This window comes from Lissotriton vulgaris, unplaced genomic scaffold (genome assembly GCF_964263255.1).
Source record: "Lissotriton vulgaris unplaced genomic scaffold, aLisVul1.2 SCAFFOLD_928, whole genome shotgun sequence".
Taxonomy (NCBI): domain Eukaryota; kingdom Metazoa; phylum Chordata; class Amphibia; order Caudata; family Salamandridae; genus Lissotriton; species Lissotriton vulgaris.
The window spans coordinates 641570-666194 of NW_028242331.1; the positions used below are offsets into that span (position 1 = coordinate 641570).

The 24625-nt window shown below is 43.8% G+C and overlaps 1 protein-coding gene across 1 annotated transcript; it reads right to left on the minus strand.

The window, feature by feature from the left end:
• Positions 1–1130: 1130 nt before the first annotated feature.
• On the minus strand, positions 1131–24364 carry LOC147668994 (E3 SUMO-protein ligase KIAA1586-like). The gene is made up of 2 exons (XM_086948303.1): positions 23496–24364; positions 1131–3622 (listed from the first exon to the last, which is right to left on the minus strand). Exons 1-2 carry the CDS (start codon positions 24362–24364, stop codon positions 1225–1227), a joined length of 3267 nt encoding a protein of 1088 aa, XP_086804429.1. The 3' UTR covers positions 1131–1224.
• Positions 24365–24625: the final 261 nt, after the last annotated feature.

Genomic DNA, 24625 nt, shown 5'->3' on the forward strand with positions numbered 1-24625 from the left:
GCCCCGCCCACTCTCGACACAGGCTCCACCCACTGTATTAGCCCCACCCACATCTTCAAGTGGCACTGCTAAAAGTCAAATATAATACCTGATCTGAATTTCAGAAAGGGAGCCTTCGTAAGGTTTTGATAGGAGGTTCCCCGTGGCGTGAACCATTTTGAAAAAGATGAAAGCAAATGTGCATTTAAATCACAAGTTTGGAATAAATTAGCTAAAACCACTAATGCATTGAAATGGACAATTTCAGTGCTCTGCTCTGTGTGCTGATTTGGGGAAAAGGACAATACTGGGGGTAGCTAGGGCATGCCATTTTTCACAGAGTCTATGATTTCAAAGGTACAACTTTGACATAGCTTAAGTTATATGACAAAATAAAACCCAATGTTGTGAAAACACTAGTCCAAACAGATAAACTGAATAAAATCATGCAATACACTTGAATGAGTCAGTCAGCCACTGTCACTTCCAGTGGCATGGGGTTAATCAGTATAGTGTAATATTCAGTTAAAGCGACTGCTTTAGAGAAACAAAAAAGGAGGATTACCAATTGGGCTTGTACTATAACTTCTCTCTGGAGCTATATGTGCATTTAGTAGACATTGAGAATAGTAAAAAAGAAAAACATAAAACTATGTAGTTCTGTATGACACAGGCAACACAGATTAGAAAAGAGGCATATGTTCAAAATATGACTTTTTAATCAAAGATTTTAGCTGAAGATAAATAAACAAAGAAAAATGTGATCTCCACCAAAATGTGGTTCGCGCTATATAACATTTTATAAATAAATACCAAGGCCAAAGGAATATGTAGGGGGCTGGGCAGTTTCAATTTGACCGTATCTGAATAAGTCATACCTATTAGTGCAAAATAACCAGGCATAGTGCCATACAAAATGTAATTATATAAAGACAAACTAACAAAAAATAAAATATATAAATACAAATAGATACATGTCGTAAAATGAAAATCCAAAAAAAGCAATTAAACTGTTACAAAAAACAAAATAAATAAAATATATTAAATAGAACAATAAATATAGCATCCAAACAAAGACACATAAATATAACAAAATATTAAATAAATTGACACTGTCAACAAAGGGGTATAATGCAAATAAATAACCTATATAACCTAGAACAACTAAATATCCTAACACAGTAAAGCCTAACTTTTCCAAAACATTGCAATGACACACATTTTGTCAGTTGGAATGGGCTACATCTATTGTTCTAGAAAACCCCAGAAACAGTCTAAATTGCTTGTGCATTCCATGTCCTCCTCTTTCCTTGCTTTACTCCTAGTGTCATCAGCTGATCTTCGTCCTTTTGCAAGCCAGGACTGAACATAGGGTAATGGGTTGAATCTCCTAAATGGTGGACCAACAAGATTTAAAAACATTAAAGAAGATATTGTTTGAGTCACCAATGATGCTCTTGTGGATGTGCATATCAGATTCATTTGAGAAAAGCCCCGCTCACATTCTGCAGTACTGATAGCAATAGTGTGTATGGCCATCATAAGTTCCTTGAACTGCCTTTTAATTTCTTTGCCTCCAGATTCCTTGTACTCTCTGTAAGCACGTATGGTTTCTCGGCTGGCAATGTTGAATCTTTTACACAGAGACTCAATATCACTTTCACCATAAAGAACAGGTAGCTCATCAGGCCAGTACTGTTTGTATAAAACTTTCACTTCGTTAATCAGTGTATCATACTCAGCCTTTTTGTCAGCAGAATTCGTTCCTCCTGTAGACAACAAACGATGTCTTAGATTTTCTGCAAGGCTACGAAAAAACTGACCCTGTTCAATGATTTTGTCCGTGGTCTTTCCTTTGTGCAGCACCACACCTTGGAATATATTTTCTTCCATGGCCTTTTTACATAGTGAGAAATGGTTCCCTTGCCTGTCTACCATTGCCTCAAACACAGCTATTTGCCGGCAAATAGCCCGGTGAGAATCAATGATTGTAGAATCACGTTTCTGTAACTCAAGTGATAACTCGGATAACTCCTGAAGAGCATCATACATGAGGCCAAGATTAGCAACGAACTGTATAGATGATAACCGCCTTCCTAGGCCTGTGTACATATTTCGTGTTGAACTGTCACGGGAACCATCATCAGCTGCACTATTAAAGTGCTTGTAGAGAGCAGGATAAGCATTCCAAATAGCCTCCACTGTTCTAAAGCTTGATGCAACCCAACGAGTATCTAACACTCTACCTATTCTGCAGAGCTGAACGTCAAGAGCTTCAGCACATTCCTTAAGCTCCAAACGGTTTTTAACAGAGGTGGAAAATAGAGAATACAGCTTATCGAGTAAGTTTTTGAAATGATTTGTAGCACCAATATCTTTCATGACATCATGAACGGCAAGTTCCAGGCGATGTGCTGAGCAGTGCCAGGCTACAATATTGGAAGAGATTTTTTCTTGCAGCCTCTTTACAACACCACTGTGGCGGCCAAACATCACTGAAGCTCCATCACAGGCAACTGAAACCATGCATTTGGAGAGAAAGTCCTCACTTATATTAATTGGATCTTTTTTTAGTGCAGACAGTAAACTGTTTACTATGCCATCAGCTGACAAATCATTCAGCTCAATGAGGTCAACAAACATATTAGCTGGGGAGTCCATGTCAGGTAGCTGCATTCGCATGTATACAATTAAAGAACTTTTCCTATTTAACGCAGTGGCTTCATCTAGTAAAAGACTTACTTTGGGGGAAAGCTCAATAATTTTGGCAAATATCTTCCTCTTCATTTCTAAGGATATGTGGCGTTGTATGTTTGAACAAGCTACATTGGAGTGCAAAATTCGACCCATATCTAGTCCATTCAACTGGTGGCAGTCTATCTCCATTTCAAAACCATACGCTGGCCTGTTTCGCTTTGCTTCCTTATAAGCTACACGGAATATTCTGGCTGTTGCTGACATTTGTATAGATTGTGCTTTTGCAGTTACTTGCAATAAAGTATCTCTCTTAGCGTTTTCTAAGATTTTTAAAGTTGCAACATGAGCCTTGCTTAGTGCATGTTCTCCAATCTTTTTCCTCAATGACTTCTGCTGTTGTTCTATATTGGTGCCATATGCCTTCACAGTAGACTCAGTCCATTCTTTGGACAATTTCATTCCCCTGGATTTTTCAGCACCAAGATCACGGACTTGGCGACACACAGAACAGCCAAGGTTAGGGCCTTTAACAATTAACCATGGATGCTTGCGTTGGAAATATATTTTTTGGTCAAGTTTCCAACCTTTAGGAAGAATGCCTTTCCTAAAATCTCTGTCTGAATGTGGTTTCAGTGATAATATGTCAGACTCTTTGCTAGTGCTTGGAGTTTCCTCCATCTCTACAGCAATGTCCACAGCATGATGCGGCTCATCTGTAAGAGGACGATCTTGTGTCTTTTCTTGTGTAGGGGTGATGATAACGCTGCTGCTAGTAGTGGTGTCACTCTCCTCTAGTGCCTTCTCTTGCACTTCATCTTCCTTGTTCCCTTCTTGCACTGTAAGTGTATGGTCTTTTCTAGCAAGTTTGCTAGCAGGCTCCTCATCAATCTTGGGCTTAAATTTTGTGAAGTAGCTTGAAATCTTCTTCTGTCCACTCTGAGACATTCTAAGGATGCAAAATGAAAGAAAAGACGCTAGACATGTGCGAAGTGTGATGTCAATTCATCAAAGTAACATGCACCAATAATATTTATTTGCACGTTGCACCAAAGACATTTCGGCATCTGCACATATTTAACATCCATGTGGAGTAGCTTAGCTACCAGATATCGCTAGTTGTTATTTGTTAATGATGTGTGTAGTAGGCTACCTCTTTGAAACAGCTGTAAAGATTCAAGATGGCTCGACTTAGGTCTCTGAAGCAAAGTAAATCCTGTGAGGAAGACAGGTTGTATAGGGACCCTACTCCTGCTGTCACATTTGCTATGGTACCTCTAGGGCTTGGCTTGGCACTCTAACTTCAGGCAATCTCAGGCTCAGGAATGGGCTAGTGAGGTGAGCTGGTCTCTCTCGAAATGGGGGAAACTCACTTACCCAGATAGGAAAAGCAGACCCGTGCCTGGGTTAATGCAAAGCCTCAAGGGCACTTTGCAGGCAGCTTGTAGGCTAGGCCTGTGTTTAATGGTAAGAAGAGTGAAACTGCAAGCTACCCCAATTCTCGAGCCTATCACAGAGATGCTGTACTGGCTGGCAGAGATTCTTTGTTGAGATTCCTGCAACAGCTGTGTGTTGTAGTAGTAGCAACTATTAGGTGTTTATCAGTGTGAGGGATGACTTACATCTATGTTCTGGCGTGAGCACCTGTGCTGACTTATTTAACCACTTGGCTGCTAAGGGGTTTTCCCCTCTTGCGCTGATTTATTGAAAACCCCATTATACATGACGAGTTATCCTTGTCATCAGCGCAGGTCAACCAGTGCATCATGACGAGTTACCCTTGTCATTAGCATTGAAGAGGTTAAGGCATCAAACTTACACATTTGAAAAATAAACTTCAATGTATTGACATTCGCGAATAGGAATCCAATGCCTAAAGTATTATAGATAATTTGGACTAGAGTTTTGTTGCATGCCACACTAGAATAATATTATTTCTATGCAGCAAAATAAAGTACATTTCAACACAACCTTGTTGTCCTAAAAAAATTAGAAACATCGCTCAAAGTTGCTGAACAATCACAGACGTGTAACGCCCTGATTGGGAGCATAATGTAGCAGAGTCCTCAGTATTCTTTCTCTCCCTTACTTGCTTCTATTTTTCTCTCTAACCCCCTGTGTACCACTAACTGATTGTCTTTCCTTTCTATCTCCCTCCCCTCAACACCCTGTCTTTCTATATATCTTTCCTTCTCTTCTCAGAGTCCTCACCCATCTGATGCTCCGCCATCTCATCTCTCTCTCTCTCTTGCTATCTGACCTCACGGCTCACGCTCTCACCCCAATTTACCTCGGTCTCTCAGACAGTGCTAGTGTTAAGCAGCACCACCAACTAGGGGGATATACATACTACAACAGGGCACAGACATATGATTTGTAGCAAGAGAGGCAGATTGCACAGAACAAGTAGTGTGCATGCTTTTACAGTCTTTCATATACTCAAGATCACAGGAAAACATTTGTGAGCTCAGCTGCCACAACTTTTTTATAATTATATTTAATTTATGCCTGTGTTCAAATAAACTGCATACACACTGTACATAATTTGTATACACTGCAAACGTGCACAGTTAGGTTTCAAAGAACAGGATTACTCATACAGTCATACAAATGAGAAGTTACTTCAGGGCAGAAATCCATTTGTGCAAATAACCTGCTCAATTTAAATATATAAACACGTTTAATAACAAGCATTTGCAATGCTAGGTCTCGCATTTACGCAAGTTTAAGCTATTGGCATTGTAAATGAAAATAAATGCCTTTTATTTATGTTTTACAAAGAAATAAAAGGCAGTGTCATTTGCAATGTCAATAGCTCAAACTCGTATAAATGCGAGACCTAATTGCATTGCAAATTCTTGATTTTTTTATAGCTGCTTCCACCATGTTGCCAGACCTCATGCATCATGTCCATATGGTAAACCACAAACAACACCCTTTAAACCATCCTCTACTGGGGGGGGGGAGGGACGAGGGGGGCCTGATGCAAATTAAGGTACTTCACAACCTCCCTCGGGTAAAAATCATACAACAACAAGGCCTGCTGTGCAGTGGAGGTTTAATAAAAATACATTTCCTGGGACAGTTTATAAAAGAGATGCAGCCTGCTGCCTTTCATACATAAAGACTAGAGACTTTGACGCATAGCCCTTGGTGGCGGTGCATACACCGGTGGCGTAACGCTAAAAAGGATTCCCCCCTGGGCCCCCGACAGAGCTTGAAATTGGAAGCAGTAGCACCTAAGCGCCTACCTAGCCCAGAGTTATTTAGGCTGTGGCTGGGCAAATAACAAACAAACACCTACAACCAGGCAACGGCTGCTTCTCAATTCCTGGAAAGCGAAGAACCAGCACAAACTACTGCAGTTTGTAACAGGGCCCAAGTTCCAACCTTCATTTTGTTACATTCCTTCTCGTTTTAATGCATGATGTAAATGAGAGGTAAGTAACCCTCACAAAATATCATTCTGAGTAGACTTTACAATTGCTCTAATTTTTGAACCAGATATTTATTGAAATAGACTCACTAGACGACTTTGTAAAATGTTATAAAAACATTTCTGGCATTTTAATCGACAGTACTTTGTGTGCTGGGGGCTCTGAGTATTCATAGTTACCATGTTATTCTATTTTTTTAGTGATATGCGAGTTATTCTATGTTTTGGTACTTTTGGGGGGAAAAATTTTTAATAAAGATTTGCGAAACAAAAAAAAGCAAAACCTCAAGTCCCACAATGGTTATTTACACCCCTTGGAAAAATTAACCGGCAGAAGAATGTACGAAGCAGCAGATGAACTGTCTGAAAAGCCACTGAAAAGGAAATGCAGTCTGCTGGCACATGGCACTCTTCTTCCTGAAACCATTATCGGCCCTAAAGATGGTGAGATTCAGGCGGAGGCTGAGCGCTGGTAGCCCAATTTTGATATGCTTTGTCTTGGAGTTGGAACAGGTGCCGCGCCGCCGCCAATGCCTGAGGGCTCGGGGTTCCCGCCACTTCCATATGCTGATTTTATGTATGTGGTGGTGTAATGTTGCTTTGTGTTGTGAAAACCCAATAAAAACATTTTTTTTAAAGAAATGTGGAAAAAGAACTCAGATCTAATCGATCCCACTCACACCGACCTCTGCCCGTTGGACTGGTACTTGGACGGCTCGGCTCCAATCTCTCCCGTGTTATTATAGTATACTGTGATCGATTGCACGTCTAAGGGTCTTTCTGAATAAGGTTACCAAATGTGTCACTGGTGAAACCTGTATTTCAGTTCATTTTCTCCTTCAGCAAACCACTGTGATTTAGTACCTCAGTGTAATTGAAGACAACCAGGACTTTAAGTCTCAGAAAGTACTGGGTTAGTCAATAAAATTACAGGACCCCTGATAACTGAGTTTAACTCATCTAGCAATTCATATATCAGAGCGAACAACGATTGGGGACATCCTCTTACGGTCAGTAGAGCCTTACGGGCGCCAGGGCTACACACAGTGTACTACCTAGTTGTAGTGGTACGGAGACCAAAAAGAAAAGTGTCACGTGTAAACTTCAGACACTTCTGCCATTTTACCCAACGTCGTTGCACTCTGGAACTTTTAGATTAACTTTCCTTTAAGTAAGGTCTCAACTCTCATAATGCGTAAGCAAAGCACTGTTGGCTTGCCTAGGAATGGGCTCGTGACAGGCGGTGCAGTGCCTCATTAGGAATGTGTCACGCAGATCGGTGACCGAGCGCAGGGACATGGTCACAGCCACAGTGGGCCGGGCGCCTCCCCCGGGTAACCGCAGGTCTGTGACGCTGCTGCGAGGCACTTGCTCATTTTCCCCGCACACTCACACATGTTTTTTGAATCCTGGCTGGGAGATATCCTAATTAATAACATACCTCTGCGGGGACGGGTAGGTCAAGCCAGGTTCCCTATATGTGGAGCATACTTGAGAGAGAGAGGGTCGAGGAGCCCTGAGCTCCCAGTATGTGTATGTGCAGGCATAGTGCATACATAGGCATGGCTCCTGCAAAACATTCGTGGCTCGAGCAGTTGCTCGAAGTTTTCAAAAATAGCTTCAATACTGTTTTGCACTGTTGTTGCTGCTCGAGTGATAGGAAATCGAGCAGACAGATTTTGTTTATCATGTAAAGATTTTTTTGCACGAGGTGACGAGGGCAAAAGTGGAGGAATATTATTGTGAGCCATAATTTGAGCATATAATATATATTAAGCGTGCGTATTATAAATATATTTTTTCTATTGTGGCATATATTTTATTTCCAGTTTGCCACCAAGAATCTCATCCCCATTTCCCACCCTTCCTTCATCGTCCACCACCACCAGAATAAAACAAAGTGTGGGAGTGGGAGATCAGATCATCAGATGGATCACACAGATGATCAGACTGGCTGACCGACTGGGTCAGCTTGCTAACTTAAGCGTAACTTAAAGTTTAGTGCTGCACTGCTGCTGCCTGCTTCTGTACTGTTCTTCTCTGCTTAATTTGTATTTTTTCTTACCGTGCGTTATCGTGGTGGTAGGGCCGGTCGGTAGGCCAGAGGACACTGGACACACACAGTGAGTACCCTGCTGCAGCCCAGCCCAGGCCAGCTCTCTCTGCCAGTGCCCAACCAAGTACCGTCGTCACCGTCGACTGGTCGCCGCCGTACTCGTTGGTGGCGGCGGGGGGCCGGGGGCTAAGGCTAACTTATGTGGACTGGTGTGGACGTGGTCTGGTCAATGGGGCCTGACTCGTGGCGTGGGGTGGGGAGCTGCTGCAGCTTGCCGCCTGTAACTGCGCAGCGCGGTTATGCTGGGGCGTGGGCGTGGGCGTGGCTCATGGCTGCAACTGGTGAGGCAGAGCCAAGTGAAAAAAATCTGCGCGCGCTTCCGCGCGCACAGCCCCCCTACTGTGGCCCCAACCCCCATCAGAACCTCCAGAGCAGCTCCAGCCAGCCCCCAGCCCCCACCAACTTCCGCGACCCGCCCACCCAAAACAGAAACTATTAACAACTACTGCTGTCACGTGGCAGGCCGGCCCAGTCACCATGATGATGAAAAACGAAAGTAGTTAGTTAAGATTCTTAAGAAACGAAAGTTACGAAGTAAAAAATAAGTAGTGCACACACACACACATTATATTTTTTTAATCCTATATTTCATTTATTATTCTGATGATTCAATCACTGACTGATAATGATAAATAATCTAATCTCTCTTTGACTGTCTTGGCCTTGGGGGCGACGACGGGCGAGGCTCAGTCAACAACACAACTTGCAAGTAAAGAAGACTCTAAGAGAAGACGGCCGCCGTCACCGGCCCGGTTGATTGATGACTCACTGAGTCAGTTTGAAATTGACACAGAGACTCGGGCTCGCCTCGGCGGCCGGGCGGCGGCCGCGGGAACGGGATATTGACACAGATTGATTGAATGCAGGTCGCGTCTCGTGGGTCGGACTCTCGGTACCAGGCAGAAATTAGAATGAACACACACCACACACACTCACGCTGCAGGGCGAGGCGCCGAGGCGAGCCTTTGGCCTGCAGTGCTGCACAGAGACAGACAGAGAGTACAGAAGCACCTGGGTGAACAAAAAAAACATCATGGGTGTCGGCGTACGCACAGGCACAGCAGATGATTCATAGACCCGGCCCTGACATTTAAGTGCCGGTGCTAAGCACCGGATAGCACCGGCACAAATTAAGCACTGCCTATGATTCTAACAATTATATTAAAGCTATCATTTGCTAGCAGTTGTAGTCCAGTTTGTACTAACTTGTTACCTTTGCGGAGAGCTGCTGTGGCGAGATTCTACTGTAAGGCATTAAAGATACCCCCTTGGGCGTGTGCACCTGGTGGCATGACTTACTGTACATTTTCAGATACACCAATGTCCACTACAGGTCCGGGACACAAGATGATGCGCTGACATCCACTGCCGACTCGTAACACAGGATGACCACGTCCACTGAGACCTCATGACACAGAATGATGAGCCGATGTCCTCTGCAGGCTTGTGACTCAGGGTCCGCTAGATGCCATTATCATGAAGTCCAACTGCGACAAGAGCTGCTCTGAAGATGGGTCCAAAGCTGCACAGATACCCGATTGCCTAGCAACTGGGTGCATGCTGGGAGTGCCTTTATATTCCTGGCACAGTTAAGATGGCTGATAAATGGTTGACCAATTTCTTGTTTGTGTAATCATTATGCTCAGTCTGGGTGACTCATTTCCTGATTGAAAAATCATCAGGCCCAGACCATAGCATAATGTTTTCAACCCAACAACCACACACAAACTATGTGAGGTTAGAGCACACACATAATGAGAAGCACAAAGGGAGAGCACATATATACACCACACGGATGAATATGGGTTATAAATGTCGGTTTATGCAGAGCGCATCCTTCCAGATCGCACAGAGCCTGTCCAGAGATGCGCATCACAACAATCATCATTTATGGTGCTTTATGTCCCCATGATATGCATGCTCTTGACACATTTCATAGTGAAGTAGTTATGGGTTTGTTGCTCACTTCTGATTTACACTGTTGATGTACGGTTCCACCCATAAAAAGCTGTGCTATCTATTACAACACATCAAGCAACGTTTATATCACAATACCAGCGACAGCTGATGCATGGGTGTCCCAAGAGTGCTGACTCAATCGCAAATGCACCCCAGAAAGAGAAGCTGCTTTTTGCAGCTTGAGGTAAAAAGGAAAACAGACAAATTAAGGTCCTGTCAGTTCAACTGTTTACATTTCTAAGGCCTTTCTTCTTATCCTATGCATATTTGTGGAGCACACTATCACCGGGTAGAGTATCCTGGCACTGAGAGGATAGACTTAGCTAGGGCCTACTGGGAGTACTCAAAACCCACGGTCTTCTGCTTCTTGCGAAATTCAAGAAGTGAGGAGGAGGCACTCATGTGTATTGATAGGCCATTCCACACTTTAGGAGCGCTGTAGAAGGAGGATTAACCATCAGATCTGGTATTCCGTATACGTGGGAAGTGTGTAAGTAGGCATGGAGAGGAGCTGTGGTGTCTGGAAGGTTTGTGAAAGCAGATGAGATTGCTGAGGTATGCTGAACCAGTGTTATGTAGTACCTTGAAGGTGTGGGCGAGTTTGAATGGTGCTGTGTGTGAGGGGCCAGTGGTTCTCCTTCAGGTGTTGTGTGTTGTGGGTGTGACATGAGAGGTCGGGACTGATTCTGGCTCCTGAGTAGAGAATGATCTGCAGCTTTCTGGGGAGTTCTTGTTAATGAAGAGGGTTGGCACCGGGAGAATCCTTGCAGAATTCCGCAGATGGCTCCACAAGCGTCTGAGGTGTACAGTGCCAGGCTAGGCTGACCGAAAGATTCTTCCACTCAGGAAAGAGCAGGTCTATTAGAGGGCAGGTTCTTGTATTCTGATGTTGTTTAGACGTTGGATGAGGATGGGGTGAGAGTCTGTGTCAAAGAAGTCCAGATGGATGAGGACTGACATTTCTTCACTATCCAGTCATGCGTAAGTCATGCGTGGCAGCAATGTTAGCAGTTTCCATGATATGATTTGAACTGAAACACCACTGAGTGGTATCGAGGAGCCATTGGTCAGTTGGTGGTCATTGAGGTACTTGGTGAGACATCTTTTGATGATTGTTTGTAACACATTGGCTGGGAATGGTAGCAAGGAGTGCGGTATGTGCTCATGTCAGAAGCACAGAATAAGGATTGTGGCATGACTCCATGGATTGCACATGTGTGAGGGGCTTTTTTCATTTTAGCCCTCTTCATTGCATTTTAAATCCATAGACATACTGTGCACGCTTCTTGAAGTGCATGAAAGCTAAATATAGGAGCCTTCTTGGGAAGTGACATCATTTTAGAAAAGTCGCCCCAAGTCAAATCAGGAGCAAGGATAGAGCTGGGGTGCAGAGCGTCAGACAGGTTCTATCCTGGTGTCTGACAGGTTGTCAGCAGGCTCCTTAGCAAACAGGAGCATATTTGTGTTGCCGGCCTGAAGCAAAGAAGTGGACCCAAGGAAAACATTATTGACTTCACGTGTGGTAAGTTGACGTCGCAACATGCCCACTATCTCTTTTGGTTCAGGTCACGTTTATATTTTCCCTACTGGGTCACATTGAATTGTTTAATTTGACTCCAATCGATAATGCTCTCTGTGACTTTTAGGTGAGTGATTTACCTTTCTTGAGTCACATCGGGTTCCTGCTGTTTGCTCGAGACAGGCCATTAAGGGGTGCGGCTCTCAGATAATGAGGAGCGTTGCTGGCACCATCATCCTTGATTAAATGACGCGGCAGGACATGAAGAACACGCTGACGGTGACTTGAACACAGTGTTTATTTTCACCTGAAATGAGTATCCTTTTCGACCATGTTTAAAAAAAGATAACTCCCCCTACGCATCTGGGTTAAGTAATTTGTAAATGTGCAATTGTGTGTAATTATACTGGTAGAAGGAAAGCAGCAGCCTGTAAATTACATTGAGACCGTTTTTTTCTCATTTATTATAGGGAAAGTCCTTGTTTATCTCAAGTTATGTTGTGTCAATTGAGATGTGCTGTTCAACACTCTTGCCCATGCGGACTGAACAGGCGCAGGTGGAAGCAGCACGGGCTCTGTTTTTCCTTTAAATCAATACCTGTGGTCTGTGGATTCGTTTCAAGCGACTTAGGTTTTGTGCATGACACAGAGAACGACCCTCCCTATTTCAATGACACGTGTACAATTGCCTTTCTGTCTGTGTTTTGGGCTGGTGTGTTTTAATGAAGGCTCAGTTCTTTTGAGATCTTAGTATCTGTTGCCAGTGTCTGCCCCATAAGTATAAAATTAAGAGGTTCCCCAACCTCACATATCTGTTCACTAATAAAGTCCTTTTTTATGACACAGACCCTGTTCCTTCCCTTGCAGATGGACTATACATTGAAATTAAAGGTGCATACCTTTTATTAGGACACTGTTCATCCCATGATTCCATCTGCTGTTGCAGTGACCTGGATTTCGAAGCAAGGTAGTGTTTGCTTGCAGTGCACCCACCTCAACCTACAGCATATGTTGCTCCCAGACCTCAAACTGTTCATCCAAGATACCCAAAATGAACTAGTTTGGCGATGCGTAAATTATGATCAAAGTAATTTAAGCATCACTATCAATTCTTACGCTCCATTTATTACATGAGCAGGTATAAATAACTGCCGAGGTCACAGTTTATGTCCATATTTATTAATGAAGCATTTGTAAAAGCCTGTGTTGTGCAATTGCTCTCCTTGAAACAAGCATTCCAGTGTGGAACTGTACATATGCTAAAATAGCAACAGATTCTATGCAGAAATATGGATCTTTGAACAGTGCAGGTGCACCAGGTCTCGTGTGCATCAATTAAGAAACTGGTACATATATTTCTAAGAGGGAAGGTGTACGTGTAGACGCAGCCTCTATTATTCATAGAGGCTAAAAATGACAAGTTTGGTATGAATTGCTACTCAGAAAATAAATTATGCAGGCACATTGCCTTTCTTATATAACAAAAAAAATTATTTAGTCCAGTAAACACCAAAAGCGAAAAACTGTGAGATCGTCTTTGTGATCTCACAGTCTCGTCTGTGATCGTACATATTTTACAGAAGGCAGAAGGTAAAAAAAGTGTTGTGGGTGGGAATACAGTGAGGCCAGACTTCTGAACAACACCAGGGAAAAGTGTGCATTTGATGGACCTAACTGCATTACAATATACTAACCTCTGTACCAGGTAGTGCTGCATGATATATAAAAAGATGTGTTGGCAGAGGGTGAACAGAGTGATGAACTGAACCAATTGGGGCTCACTTGCAAACCATGCATTCTGAGCACTCTGTGGATTTCTACTTTCAGTCTAGTAACCCAAAAATTACAATGAGCGAGCTGGTGATGTAAGATTGTGGGGCATATTTATTAAAACATTCACGCATTTCAGCAAGCCACAGTGCTGCGCAGCATGATAAGGAAAGGAAAGAACTGTGTTGTACTTAACATTATATGGCGCACACCTGTCTTTCTCCTGCGCTGGGGCACAATGTGTTGTCTAGCGCCAATGTAGACACCCTTAAACCATGGTGCCAGGGGACCTGTCTTTTAAGTAGGATAGTTTTTGTGCAAGAAGGGACACCTAACACCAAAAAACATTCCCCTGAGGCATTTCTCTCTTTCTATATGTGCCTCAGAATGCAACACACAGAGAAAAAGGAAAAAACTAGGAGAAATGCAGATGGTTCTCCTGATTATGACTCTCCTGGGGATGCTTAGCATTTTGACGCAGTCCCTGTCTGTTAGTAATGGTAAATGTTGGAATGTGCCAAAATCCATTGGTGGTTGTGTGGGAACATTCAAGTCCCACACATGGAATGCCTCCCTGGGGTAGACTAACGGAAAGCGATTTGCACTGCATTGCATTACTCTAGATTTATCAAGTCATTCAGGGCCATGCAAGGTTGCTTTACGGTGTTATATTCCTGAGTTAGGCCCATGTTGCAAAGCAGCTTATTTCTTACATTGCCATAGAAATTAACATTTCTGCTGTGAACATTTGCACACATTTGCATGCAAAACAAAGTTCAATTAGTTTGTCTGGAACTACTTTGTTTACACATCCAGCTTCGCATAACATTATCATGATGCCTTGAACATCATGTACTAGGCCTCTCTACGCACTGATCATCCCCGCTTCAAACATGAGGTGGCAGGGCTATCTACATATTCAAAACATTGCTAATCTAACATGCACATCGCAAGGCCGCCTTTTATTACAAATAATAGGCATCCCAATTGATTAGCAGAGGAGGTACTTCCTCTGACACTGAGGGGCGTATCTACAAGGGAAGTGGCGGAGTGAGGCGTTAGTCTTCCTGGCTTAATACCTTACTCAGATACTTCAGGAATGCAGGGCTGTAGCGTATTTACAAGACTACGGTGCAGCCCAGGGGTTACCCCTGCGATTGCACTACACTTAGCAGCCTAGCGCCAACACAGGCACCCTTGTACCATAGTGCAAGGGTGTCTGCATGTAGGGGAAGACTGTTTATGTCCCCCTTCCTGCACATAAACAATATTTAAATGCTGTTTTGTAACTTCTAGGTGTACTGCCTAATGTAGCACACATAGAAGTTGCGAAACAGCATTTTTTTAAAAAATGATTGTTTATGTGCAGGAAGGGGGTCCTTCCTGTATAAAAACAACCCTTGGCCTCTAGCTGTTTTCATGTGTGCTGCACAACGCAGCACACATGAAAACAACAAATATTAGGAGAAATTAAACATTTCTCCTCAATGCACCATGTTAAGACCAGGTTCTCCCTGGTCTTAATGCTGGCACTGCCGCCTATTTACGCCTCACTTGTAAATAGGGGGCAGCATCAGAATCAATGGGTTTTTATTAGCAACGTGGTAGAACTTTACCTTCTATTTACGTTTTTGATGCCTATAATCACGTTTATCTGCTTCTGTCTACTAATCATTGCAGCAACAATAATTTATGCAAGAATAACATTGGTTTAATAAATATTATTGAAAGCGTCCCACTGTGTATTCTCTGTATATTACTCTGAGAATAAGTAAGCACGAGTGGCTGACAGAAGGGTTCTGTACTGGTTCCATGATTCCAGAGGAATCAGAGTTTTCCTGTTCAGTGGTTGCCAGAAACCATTCGCTCCCTGGTAGGTTAGTTGGGCTTACGGTGGCACTGTGAGCTAGCTGGTCTATAGGCTAACATATTCTGCTGGGCTGTCTTGAATCGGTATTGACACCAAGCCCTTAGTTTATGTTGCCCGAACAATGCTCAGGTCTGATCGGTAGGTACTACACAACGTGGCTTGATATATCTAACTTAAGAGTTGCATTGTTCCTGCACCTCATTGCGTGTCGCAAGAGTGATGCAACTCCTTGATAAGTATGCCCCTGCGTGTTTATGGAGGGTACGGGGGAAGGTAGAGTTTCTTGGATGTCTGTGAGCATTTTTGGCAGGGAATGTTCACTTCAATTTGTGGCATATATCCACTATTTTGCCACCATTTTTAAAATGTTGTTGGGCACTGAGAAATCCAACACCATGACTTATCACAAAAGTATTACAGCCAATTTATTTGAAATTTGTTCATTTAAATTCTCCAATTAGATCAGTTTTTCAAAATTGTATCATGGGTAGAACAACCACGCCCCTTCCCACCTTCCTATTAAGAGTTGACAGGTTTGCTTACTCAGCCCTGTTTGAGGAAGATATTTATGTCCCACCACTTTCAAAGTGCACCAACCCCCAGTGCACAAACAGGCGGAACTGGGAACTCAAACCGACCTTGGCAAATAAGTCGGACCGGCTGCGGGGGGGGGGGGGTGGAGGCAGGTAGGTACGGGGCCAATATTACAGCACAGCTGCAAACCCAGCCCCCTGTACCAAAAACGGCCCCATCAGTCCGAAAACGGCACCCAACCTACTAGCCCATAGATAAAACGCATGATGCCCACTACAGCAAAACATACAAGATGATGGATGGAATGTTGCACAATGGTAAAACATTCACCCCCAGTCACAGATCTGGGTTTAATCCATCGGTATTTTGCTCACCAAGCCACCCCTGTTCATACATGGCCATATGCAAATCAGTCTTGACCCTGTGCCTCATGGGAACAGTCCAGCCCGAACTGCCAAGCCATGTCTTTCCTGGACCGGTATCAAGCATCCTAGGACCGGTTTCTGGCTATCAGCCGTCTTCAGCCAGGATAGCTTGACTCCAGTGACTTAGAGAGCATGGGACCTACGTCTGGGTATACTCTTCCCACATAGGGTGAACTCAAACCGACCTTGGCAAATAAGTCGGACCGGCTGCCGGGGGGGGGGGGGGGGGGGGTGGAGGCAGGTAGGTACGGGGCCAATATTACAGCACAGCTGCAAACCCAGCCCCCTGTACCAAAAACGGCCCCATCAGTCCGAAAACGGCACCCAACCTACTAGCCCATAGATAAAACGCATGATGCCCACTACAGCAAAACACACAAGATGATGGACAGAATGTTGCACAATGGTAAAACATTCACCCCCAGTCACAGATCTGGGTTTAATCCATCATTATTTTGCTCACGAAGCCACCCCAGTTCAGACATGGCCATATGCAAATCAGTCTTGACCCTGTGCCTCATGGGAACAGTCCAGCCGGAACTGCAAAGGCATGTCTTCCCTGGACCGGAATCAAGCATCCTAGGACCGGTTTCAGCCGTCTTCGGCCTGTCTTGGCCTGCTGCACAATTAAGTGATTTATTTATCATTATGCATTTCTCTGATAACATATAGGACATACTGTCAGAAATTCGTATTGTACTGGATACATGTAAGTACATTTAATTAGTTTTCCTAGAGTGACTGTATTCAGTCTATAAGGCACATGACGTTTTTATTGAACTTCAGTTGTGAAATTAATTTTTTGATAACTACCTTCTTCATAATTCTAATTTCTTTCATACATAGGAATTATGGGCTTCTTTCCATTCTTTTTTTTGACCTTAGGAGGCATTTAGCTTTACCTTCAACAGGTGTTTTGTGGGGTTAAAGGTAATCAATTTGCATATGATGCGTGATTAGATCATTTTTGATGTGCTGTTTAATATTGTTAATCATGTCTTTCAACAAGTTGTTAATGGTAGTGAACATCTTCAAATGTGAAAAGGGGATCTGTTGGAGGGTTTACACAGTCCCTGTTATACTGGTGGTATTTCAGATATTGGTGATATGGCAGGATTATAGGTGCATATATGAATCAGAGTCCTTAAAGTGGTGAGCTTGGTTTTTACAGAGGAGGAATTATATGGTGCATGGGCATCTGTTCTCACCTAGAGGACATGCTTGAAATAATTTAGTTGGATCTCCATTTTGGTATTGGTGTCAAACAAGACTGCTAGAAACCACAGTAAGCTGGAGATATCAGTGACTCATTTAAGTGTAAAGGTTTGCTTCAAGGAACTGGCCAACAGCTATGACGATTTGACTAATCTAATTGGTAGAAAGATGTGTATAGCAAGTCAAAAAATTCTGGGTACTGTGATAATATGCATGAGTCATTTGTCGTGTAGCTGTAGACTGGATGTACCCCTGCTGTAGGTAAAAATTGCAATGAGCAGGCTATGTGTTACTCCTGTTCATGATTAAAAACTTAGACTGTTGTTTTAAGCTGTATGATGGAGCAATACTTGCATTCAACATGCATGCCTTTAAAATGCATCACCCGCTACCACGCACCCCAGTACCATGCATACTATTACAGTGTGCATGCATCAGGACACATTGAAAGTGCCATTACAACGCGTACACTAATCATGCATGCCACTTCCATACAAACTTTTCCAATGAAGTTGTGGTATATGCGATACTGCTTATAACACTGAAAGCTGCACTCAGGATGGCTCAGTCGCTCAGTTTTGGGGATGCCCGTCACAGGGACAGTTCAGGCACTCTCGCCCCGTACTCCCCTCTCATGCCAAGGCACGCACTACTTAGGCTGTCAGTAATATATCCGTAGTTTCTGTTATGCTCCACTACTTGATGCCTCCGGTGGTAATCATTTTGGGCTGTGGATAGACCTCCGAGATCATCTGGTTGAGTTTTAAGCAAGCACTGTCTTATTTCCTAAGCCGTGCTACTCACAGGGACCACAAGATCACTCCGCCACTCTTTTGTCACTGCAGCTACTAAATTGTACGTTCTTGTCATGCTGCATTGTTCTCCAAGGCCATGGGGTATATCTGCCCTCTATGTTGGGCATATTTTTGTTGCGCTACCTGGGGCGCTGAACTAGCAGTGTAGACGGCGATCATCGCCATTTTAGTAGTTTCAGTGTTTCTGGCCAATTACCCACCGCACTCCTTCTTTAGATGGTCAATCAGGAGGTCCCCAGCCACAGCAGACTATCCGGTGGGGGTTTTCCTGGGGTATAGGGCTCCATGAAACCCACAGCTAGATTTAATGAGTCCTCTGATCATGGCTTGGCCACACCCCCATAACACTAACCCCTAAAAACGAATTTAAGGCACTGAATCCACAAAGCCATTACCACTTTCATTAAATGGCATTGCCTCATTTACATGGGGGCATGGCCCTATGCAAATGAGGGAATATCTATGCCTCTGCGTCCTTGCCATATTATTGAAGTGATTCAGAAAAGGGGGTGGTGATGGACAGAGTTTCTGAATTAAGCAGAATACTCCTACCCAGTCAACAGATCAGGGCTTGATCCATCACCGTTTTTTAGCTCACTGCACCATCCCAGCTCAGAACCTGGCTACATGCAAATTAGTCTGTCCCTGGCCCAGTGCATCATGGGAACAGGGCAGACCAAACTACCAAGCCAATTCTTTTACTGGAAAGGAAACAAGCTTCCGGGGACCGGTTTCTGGCATTACAGCCGTCTTCGGCCCGGCTTGCTTGAATCCTGATGGTGCAGTGAGCAAGGGACTCATGTCTGAGCATACCCCTCCACGCTTGTGGTGGACAAAACGATTCAGAAAAGGGGGTGGTGATGGACAGAGTTTCTGAATTAAGCAGAATACTCCTACCCAGTCAACAGATCAGGGCTTGATCCATCACAGTTTTTTAGTTCACTGCACCATCCCAGCTCAGAACCTGGCTACATGCAAATTAGTCTGTCCCTGGCCCAGTGCATCATGGGAACAGGGCAGACTAAACTACCAAGCCAATTCTTATACTGGGAAGGAAACAAGCTTCCGGGGACCGGTTACTGGCATTATAGCCGTCTTCGGCCCGGCTTGCTTGAATCCTGATGGTGCAATGAGCAAGGGACTCACATCTGAATATACCCTTCCACGCTTGTGGTGGACAAAACGATTCAGAAAAGGGCGTGGAAGGGTATGCTCAGACATTGGAATGAAGACAGTCCTCTGGGGCTACAGCACAGGTTATGCCACCCAGGGACCACTCACCAAGGCAAGACACTCTACCATTGCAGGCTGTGTGTCTTAGTGGAGAGAAAACTGAAGAATCAACATAACAAACAACCCTGTGTGCCATGCCATCCATAGGCTGCATAAGATATAGGTAAGTCACCACTATGCAGGCCGTTTGCCCAAAGGCAGGATGCAGTGAATCTAATCTGAGGGCATATCAGCATGAGCCGCTATGCCCCTACAATGTCCCATCTATTTTGAGATGTTGTAAGAGCACAGGAAAGTGATAAAGAGTACATGGGTTGGATACTTGTCAACACAAGTTTCATAGCTCCATGATGGTGTCAATGATTTCTAAGATGTTTGGTACCAAACATCTTGCCTTACTAAATCCTCACTGATGCCATTGTTGGAGCTATTATTGCATTCACACAGCAGACCCTTTTAGAGGATCATCTGCAAATCTACCAAACACTGGTGTAGTCCCTGACTTTTTTCACCAGTCTGTCACCACCAGATGTGTTTCTGATCTCATGGGGTGAGAGCCAACTCTCTCAGAGGACAGAGACAAAGCATGCTTTGGTCGGAGTTGCTTCCTCCGGGGCAGAATGGCCTTCCTGGGCAGGAAGCTACAAAAGCTATGCATCTTTTTTAATCCAACAAAGTGACATCCAGATAGAGGGGGAGGGGAAATCCCCTTTCCTCCTCAACTTTTGAATTAGGAGGATGGTCCCCACTTAGCCTGCAACCACCCATAGGACAGGGCAGGCAATGTAAACCACTCTCCTGAAATTCCACCTTCTTGGGATGGTGTAAAAGTAAAACAACCTATCAGAGCTAGGGTAATGGCCCTTTCTACAGGAAATGGTCACTAGATCACTAGAGGGTGTAGATACCCTAAAGGTAAGTTGCCCAATAGCTCCTATCTGTCTCCTCTTGCAACACCCCTAAAACCTGGAGCACGTCCATCCTTCAAGAAGTTGTCAAGAAGCTCCCTTAGAGTGAAGGTATCACTCCCCTGCACCTTGCAGGCACTGAACCTGTGAAGTCCGGTTGGTCGACTTGCTGCTCCCTGATGACTTTGACACAGCACCAAAGTATGAAAAGGTACAACAGCACTGGAGGGTCATATCTGACTCCCCACCAAGAGTCACCAGAACCTACAAGAGCCACAACACACAAATACACAGGGTAACACAGGGTAACAGACCTGCAAGGGCAATAACCAAGAAGAAGAGTCCACACCATACTCTCAAAGTACCAGAAGCAGGCACTGACCAAGGGACATTAAGACCCCCTTCCTGAATGGCCCAGCTTTCCCAATATCGCGCTCTCCAAGTTGCCTGCTCCTGATAGTGAGGACCTCAAGAAGCACAATGCCCAGCTGACATATTCGCTCTGAACCCGGCCCCGGCTATGACAAGCCAACTATGCTCCTGTGATCCCTCAGCCCTTGCGACCTCCGTCCTCCAAGAAGGCCCACAGTACTTATCTGTAAATCCTCTTGTGCAGTGTGTTTTCAAGGGGCCCACTTAATCTTTTTGCACCAGCTACCAGGACCATCGACACTCTGGTGCCGCCCGATTCTGACACTCTAGAACTTCCCCTGCTGGAACTTTGCACCTGGTCATGACATCAACCTAAAACAAGGTCAACTTTGTGAAAGCATTGCCTGATTTCATATGCATTATTCTATATTTTCCCTATTGTTTTCAAAGTTGCTTAATTGCGCACAAACGTAATATGTTTTCTGCACTTTGAAAAATCATAACTCTGAAACAACTTCCCTTAGAACTGTGTTTTTGGTCTTACAAATGACATAAAAACCTACTTTATTTTTATAAATTGGTCTTGGATTTATTATTGAGTATGTGTCTCATTTATTGCCTCTGTGAGCACACCAATGCTTAGCACTACCCTCTAATAAGCCTAACTGCTTTCCCACACTACCACATAAAGGGCATCAGAAATATCTGCTTTTAACGCTGTTTATATTTTGGGGGTTCTCTGGACTCTCTGCACAATGTACTTCTTTTTACTACACTATATAGAAAGTGAACTTCCGACTTTTAGTGGTTCACGGGGGGATAGAAGGCTTTGCATTTGCTGGAACTACTTGGTGAATAAGTAACTACATAAGTAAATCCCAAAATTATCTTTAGTTAGTCCATTTGTATGATTGGTCTATTTTTCCAAATTTCTAAACTGAATTGCTAAGACCTTGACTAAGTTTCTAAACCTAAGTGGTTAGGAATTCAAAAACCTGTACTTCAGTTAGTATCTAGGGGCACATGCATCAAAGGATTTTGTGATCGTAAACAGTGCAATATTATTAATACCAGACCATAAGTAAATCATTTTTCCTTTTCATAACTGTCCCTACACTACCTCCTCAGGGGTGCTAAGCACTGTGTAAATGCACTTCTGATTAAAATCATGCACTTCACAGCCCAGATGTTAACTCTTCCTACTACCACTGACAAAAAAAACATATCTTTGCCATCACAATGCTGGGAGTGACTCGAGCAATTAAAGTCAGAACTGCTCCCAAGCACCCTTTACATTTGCAGACTAAGTCGCACATTTGCATATAATTTAGGCAAGCAAGCACCCTGGCATGAAGGATTGTTTTACCTATCTGCCCGGCCTTTTCCTTTCATAGCACAGGAGACTCAATAAACTTCGGCTGAAGCATAGAAGTGTCCCAGCCTGTTGTCTTTTTCCTTTTTACATGTTTTAAATTCCATACAGAAGTTAGGCCTGGAAATGTGCGACCCCCTCCCCAGGACTCCACGGCCCCCTTGGGGGTCACACCCCACAGATAGAAGAACTCTGCCCTAGGGTGACATGCTTCATCATTGGGTTCCCTCTCACTCACTGGGACTGCAAGGTACCGATTGTGGGTTACAACTCGCCCGTAGGCGAGGAGCGTCAGGTGTTCTATATCATCTAATGTAGGGCAGAGCACAATAAACAAAATGTGAATTAAAACTATCCACTGGGTGACAGGGTTAATCTTTTATTCGTGTCCCCAGTGGATAGATTAAAATAAGCTCAGTGAAAAAATTGGGGTATGGATGTTCCCTATTAAGATAAGGTCGACATATTTCTGCCTCAATAGACTAAAACATTTCTTGCCATTCTTCAGGACCGTTAACTATGTCACTCCTGCTTTATAAGTGTGAAATAATATTTGAAATTTACTATACTTTAACTGGTATGGGTAAAGTCAGTGGAACCTGCTAGTAGTCAGGTCCACATTCTGTAGGGATATAAAGGCACATATCAAAACACAGTATTCGTTTTAACATTCCAATATTGAAAACACCAGTGCCTTTCACCATCACTGCAAAAGTGTGTGTATAAAAAACATATATAATTAATTGTATGCAGTCTCACCAATTAGAGACTACTAATCGACCTCCACCTTCATGAGTCCTTTAGGAAGCAGATCTCAGGTCTCTATAGGTGTAAAAGTCACAGTGGTACACAGTCAGACAGATAGAAGGTATCACACCCTTTTTTTAAAAACGAGGGGTTCCTCTCAAACTAGGGACGAATACCAATTGTTAAATTCTGTGTGGAGCATCCCGTAACACCTGGACTAGGTACCGCTGTGGTTGATGAATAAACAACACCATGTCATCAGTGTAAAGAGAGATGCCCACTGGGCGGTAGTGAAAATTTAGCCCTGCTTCTCTGTGTCGCTGTCTGATTATGCAGACTAAGGGCTCGAGCATAATGGCAAATAATAGTGGTGATAGTGGGCACCCCTGTCGTGTGCCTCGTTCAATACAAAAAGACTTGGAAGTGAAACCTCCGACCCGTACCATCGCCGAAGGTTCGGTATATAATAGTTGCACCCATCTTAGGAAGATAGGTGGAAACCCCATGCGGGTTAAAATGCGGAAAATGTACAGCCATTCGATTGAGTCGAATGCTTTAGCCACGTCAAGCATGACTGCTGCTGCAGGGAGGTCAGGGTTCAGCACGTGAAATATGGCAAAATTGGTTCTTAGGTTGTTAGACCTGGATCTTTCAGGTATAAAGCCAGATTGATCCGGTAAGATTAAATGAGGCATTAACAGTTGGAGATTAGTAGCTAGAATTTTAGCGACCTTTTTTGCGTCCAGATTGATCAGTGAGAGAGGACGATACGAATCACATGCGGATGGAGGTTTGTCTTTCTTCAGCAGCGCTATGACCACAGCCTGCCTGAGGGAGGGCAGCAGCTTACTGGTCTCGTGTGCCTCGGCATACACTTCGAGTAAGTAAGGCGTCAGCAGATCCACATATGTTTTATAAAATTCCACTGACAGGCCATCTGCTCCTGATGCCTTTTTGTTAGGTAGAGAGAGAATTGCAGCCCTCACATCGGCTTCGTCAATTGGTTGGCTGAGATATTCATGCTGTCTGTGTCCCAACCATGCACATGCGATGTCAGACAGATAGTCTTCCAGTGCGTTGCCATCTAGACTCCAATGAGAGGTGTACATTGATTTGTAACAATCCCTGAATTGGTCCACTATATCTTGGGGTGCGTAATACTCATTGCCCTGTTCATCCACTATTTTAGAAATGTGATGGTGATCAGCCCTAAACTTCAATTTATAAGCCAGCTGTCTACAAAGTCTGCCCCCTTCCCCGTATGATCTAGAGACGTGTCTACGTGAGATGTAATTAACTTCTTGCTTTGCTAGTGAGTCATATTCCAGAAGCGTTTCATGTATACGAGCTAATGTGGATGTACTTGGTGTGGACGTATATTCCTGTTCAAGGTCCCCCATTGAGGGTTCTAGTTTGTGCAATTGATCTCTAATATCTCACAGGATTCCCGCTGTGGTGCTAATACAGATCCCACGTATAGTCACTTTGAAGGCCTCCCACAAGGCGGCCTCATTGTCAACAGTTCAAACATTTAAGTCAAAGTATTGCGTTATCGCTATACGGACAGTGTCTTAATATATAGGGTCCAAGAGGGCTTCTGCAGAGAAGCGCCAGGTAAATGGAGGCCGCGTTTTAGTTGGAATAGTGAGCTTCAGTCGCAC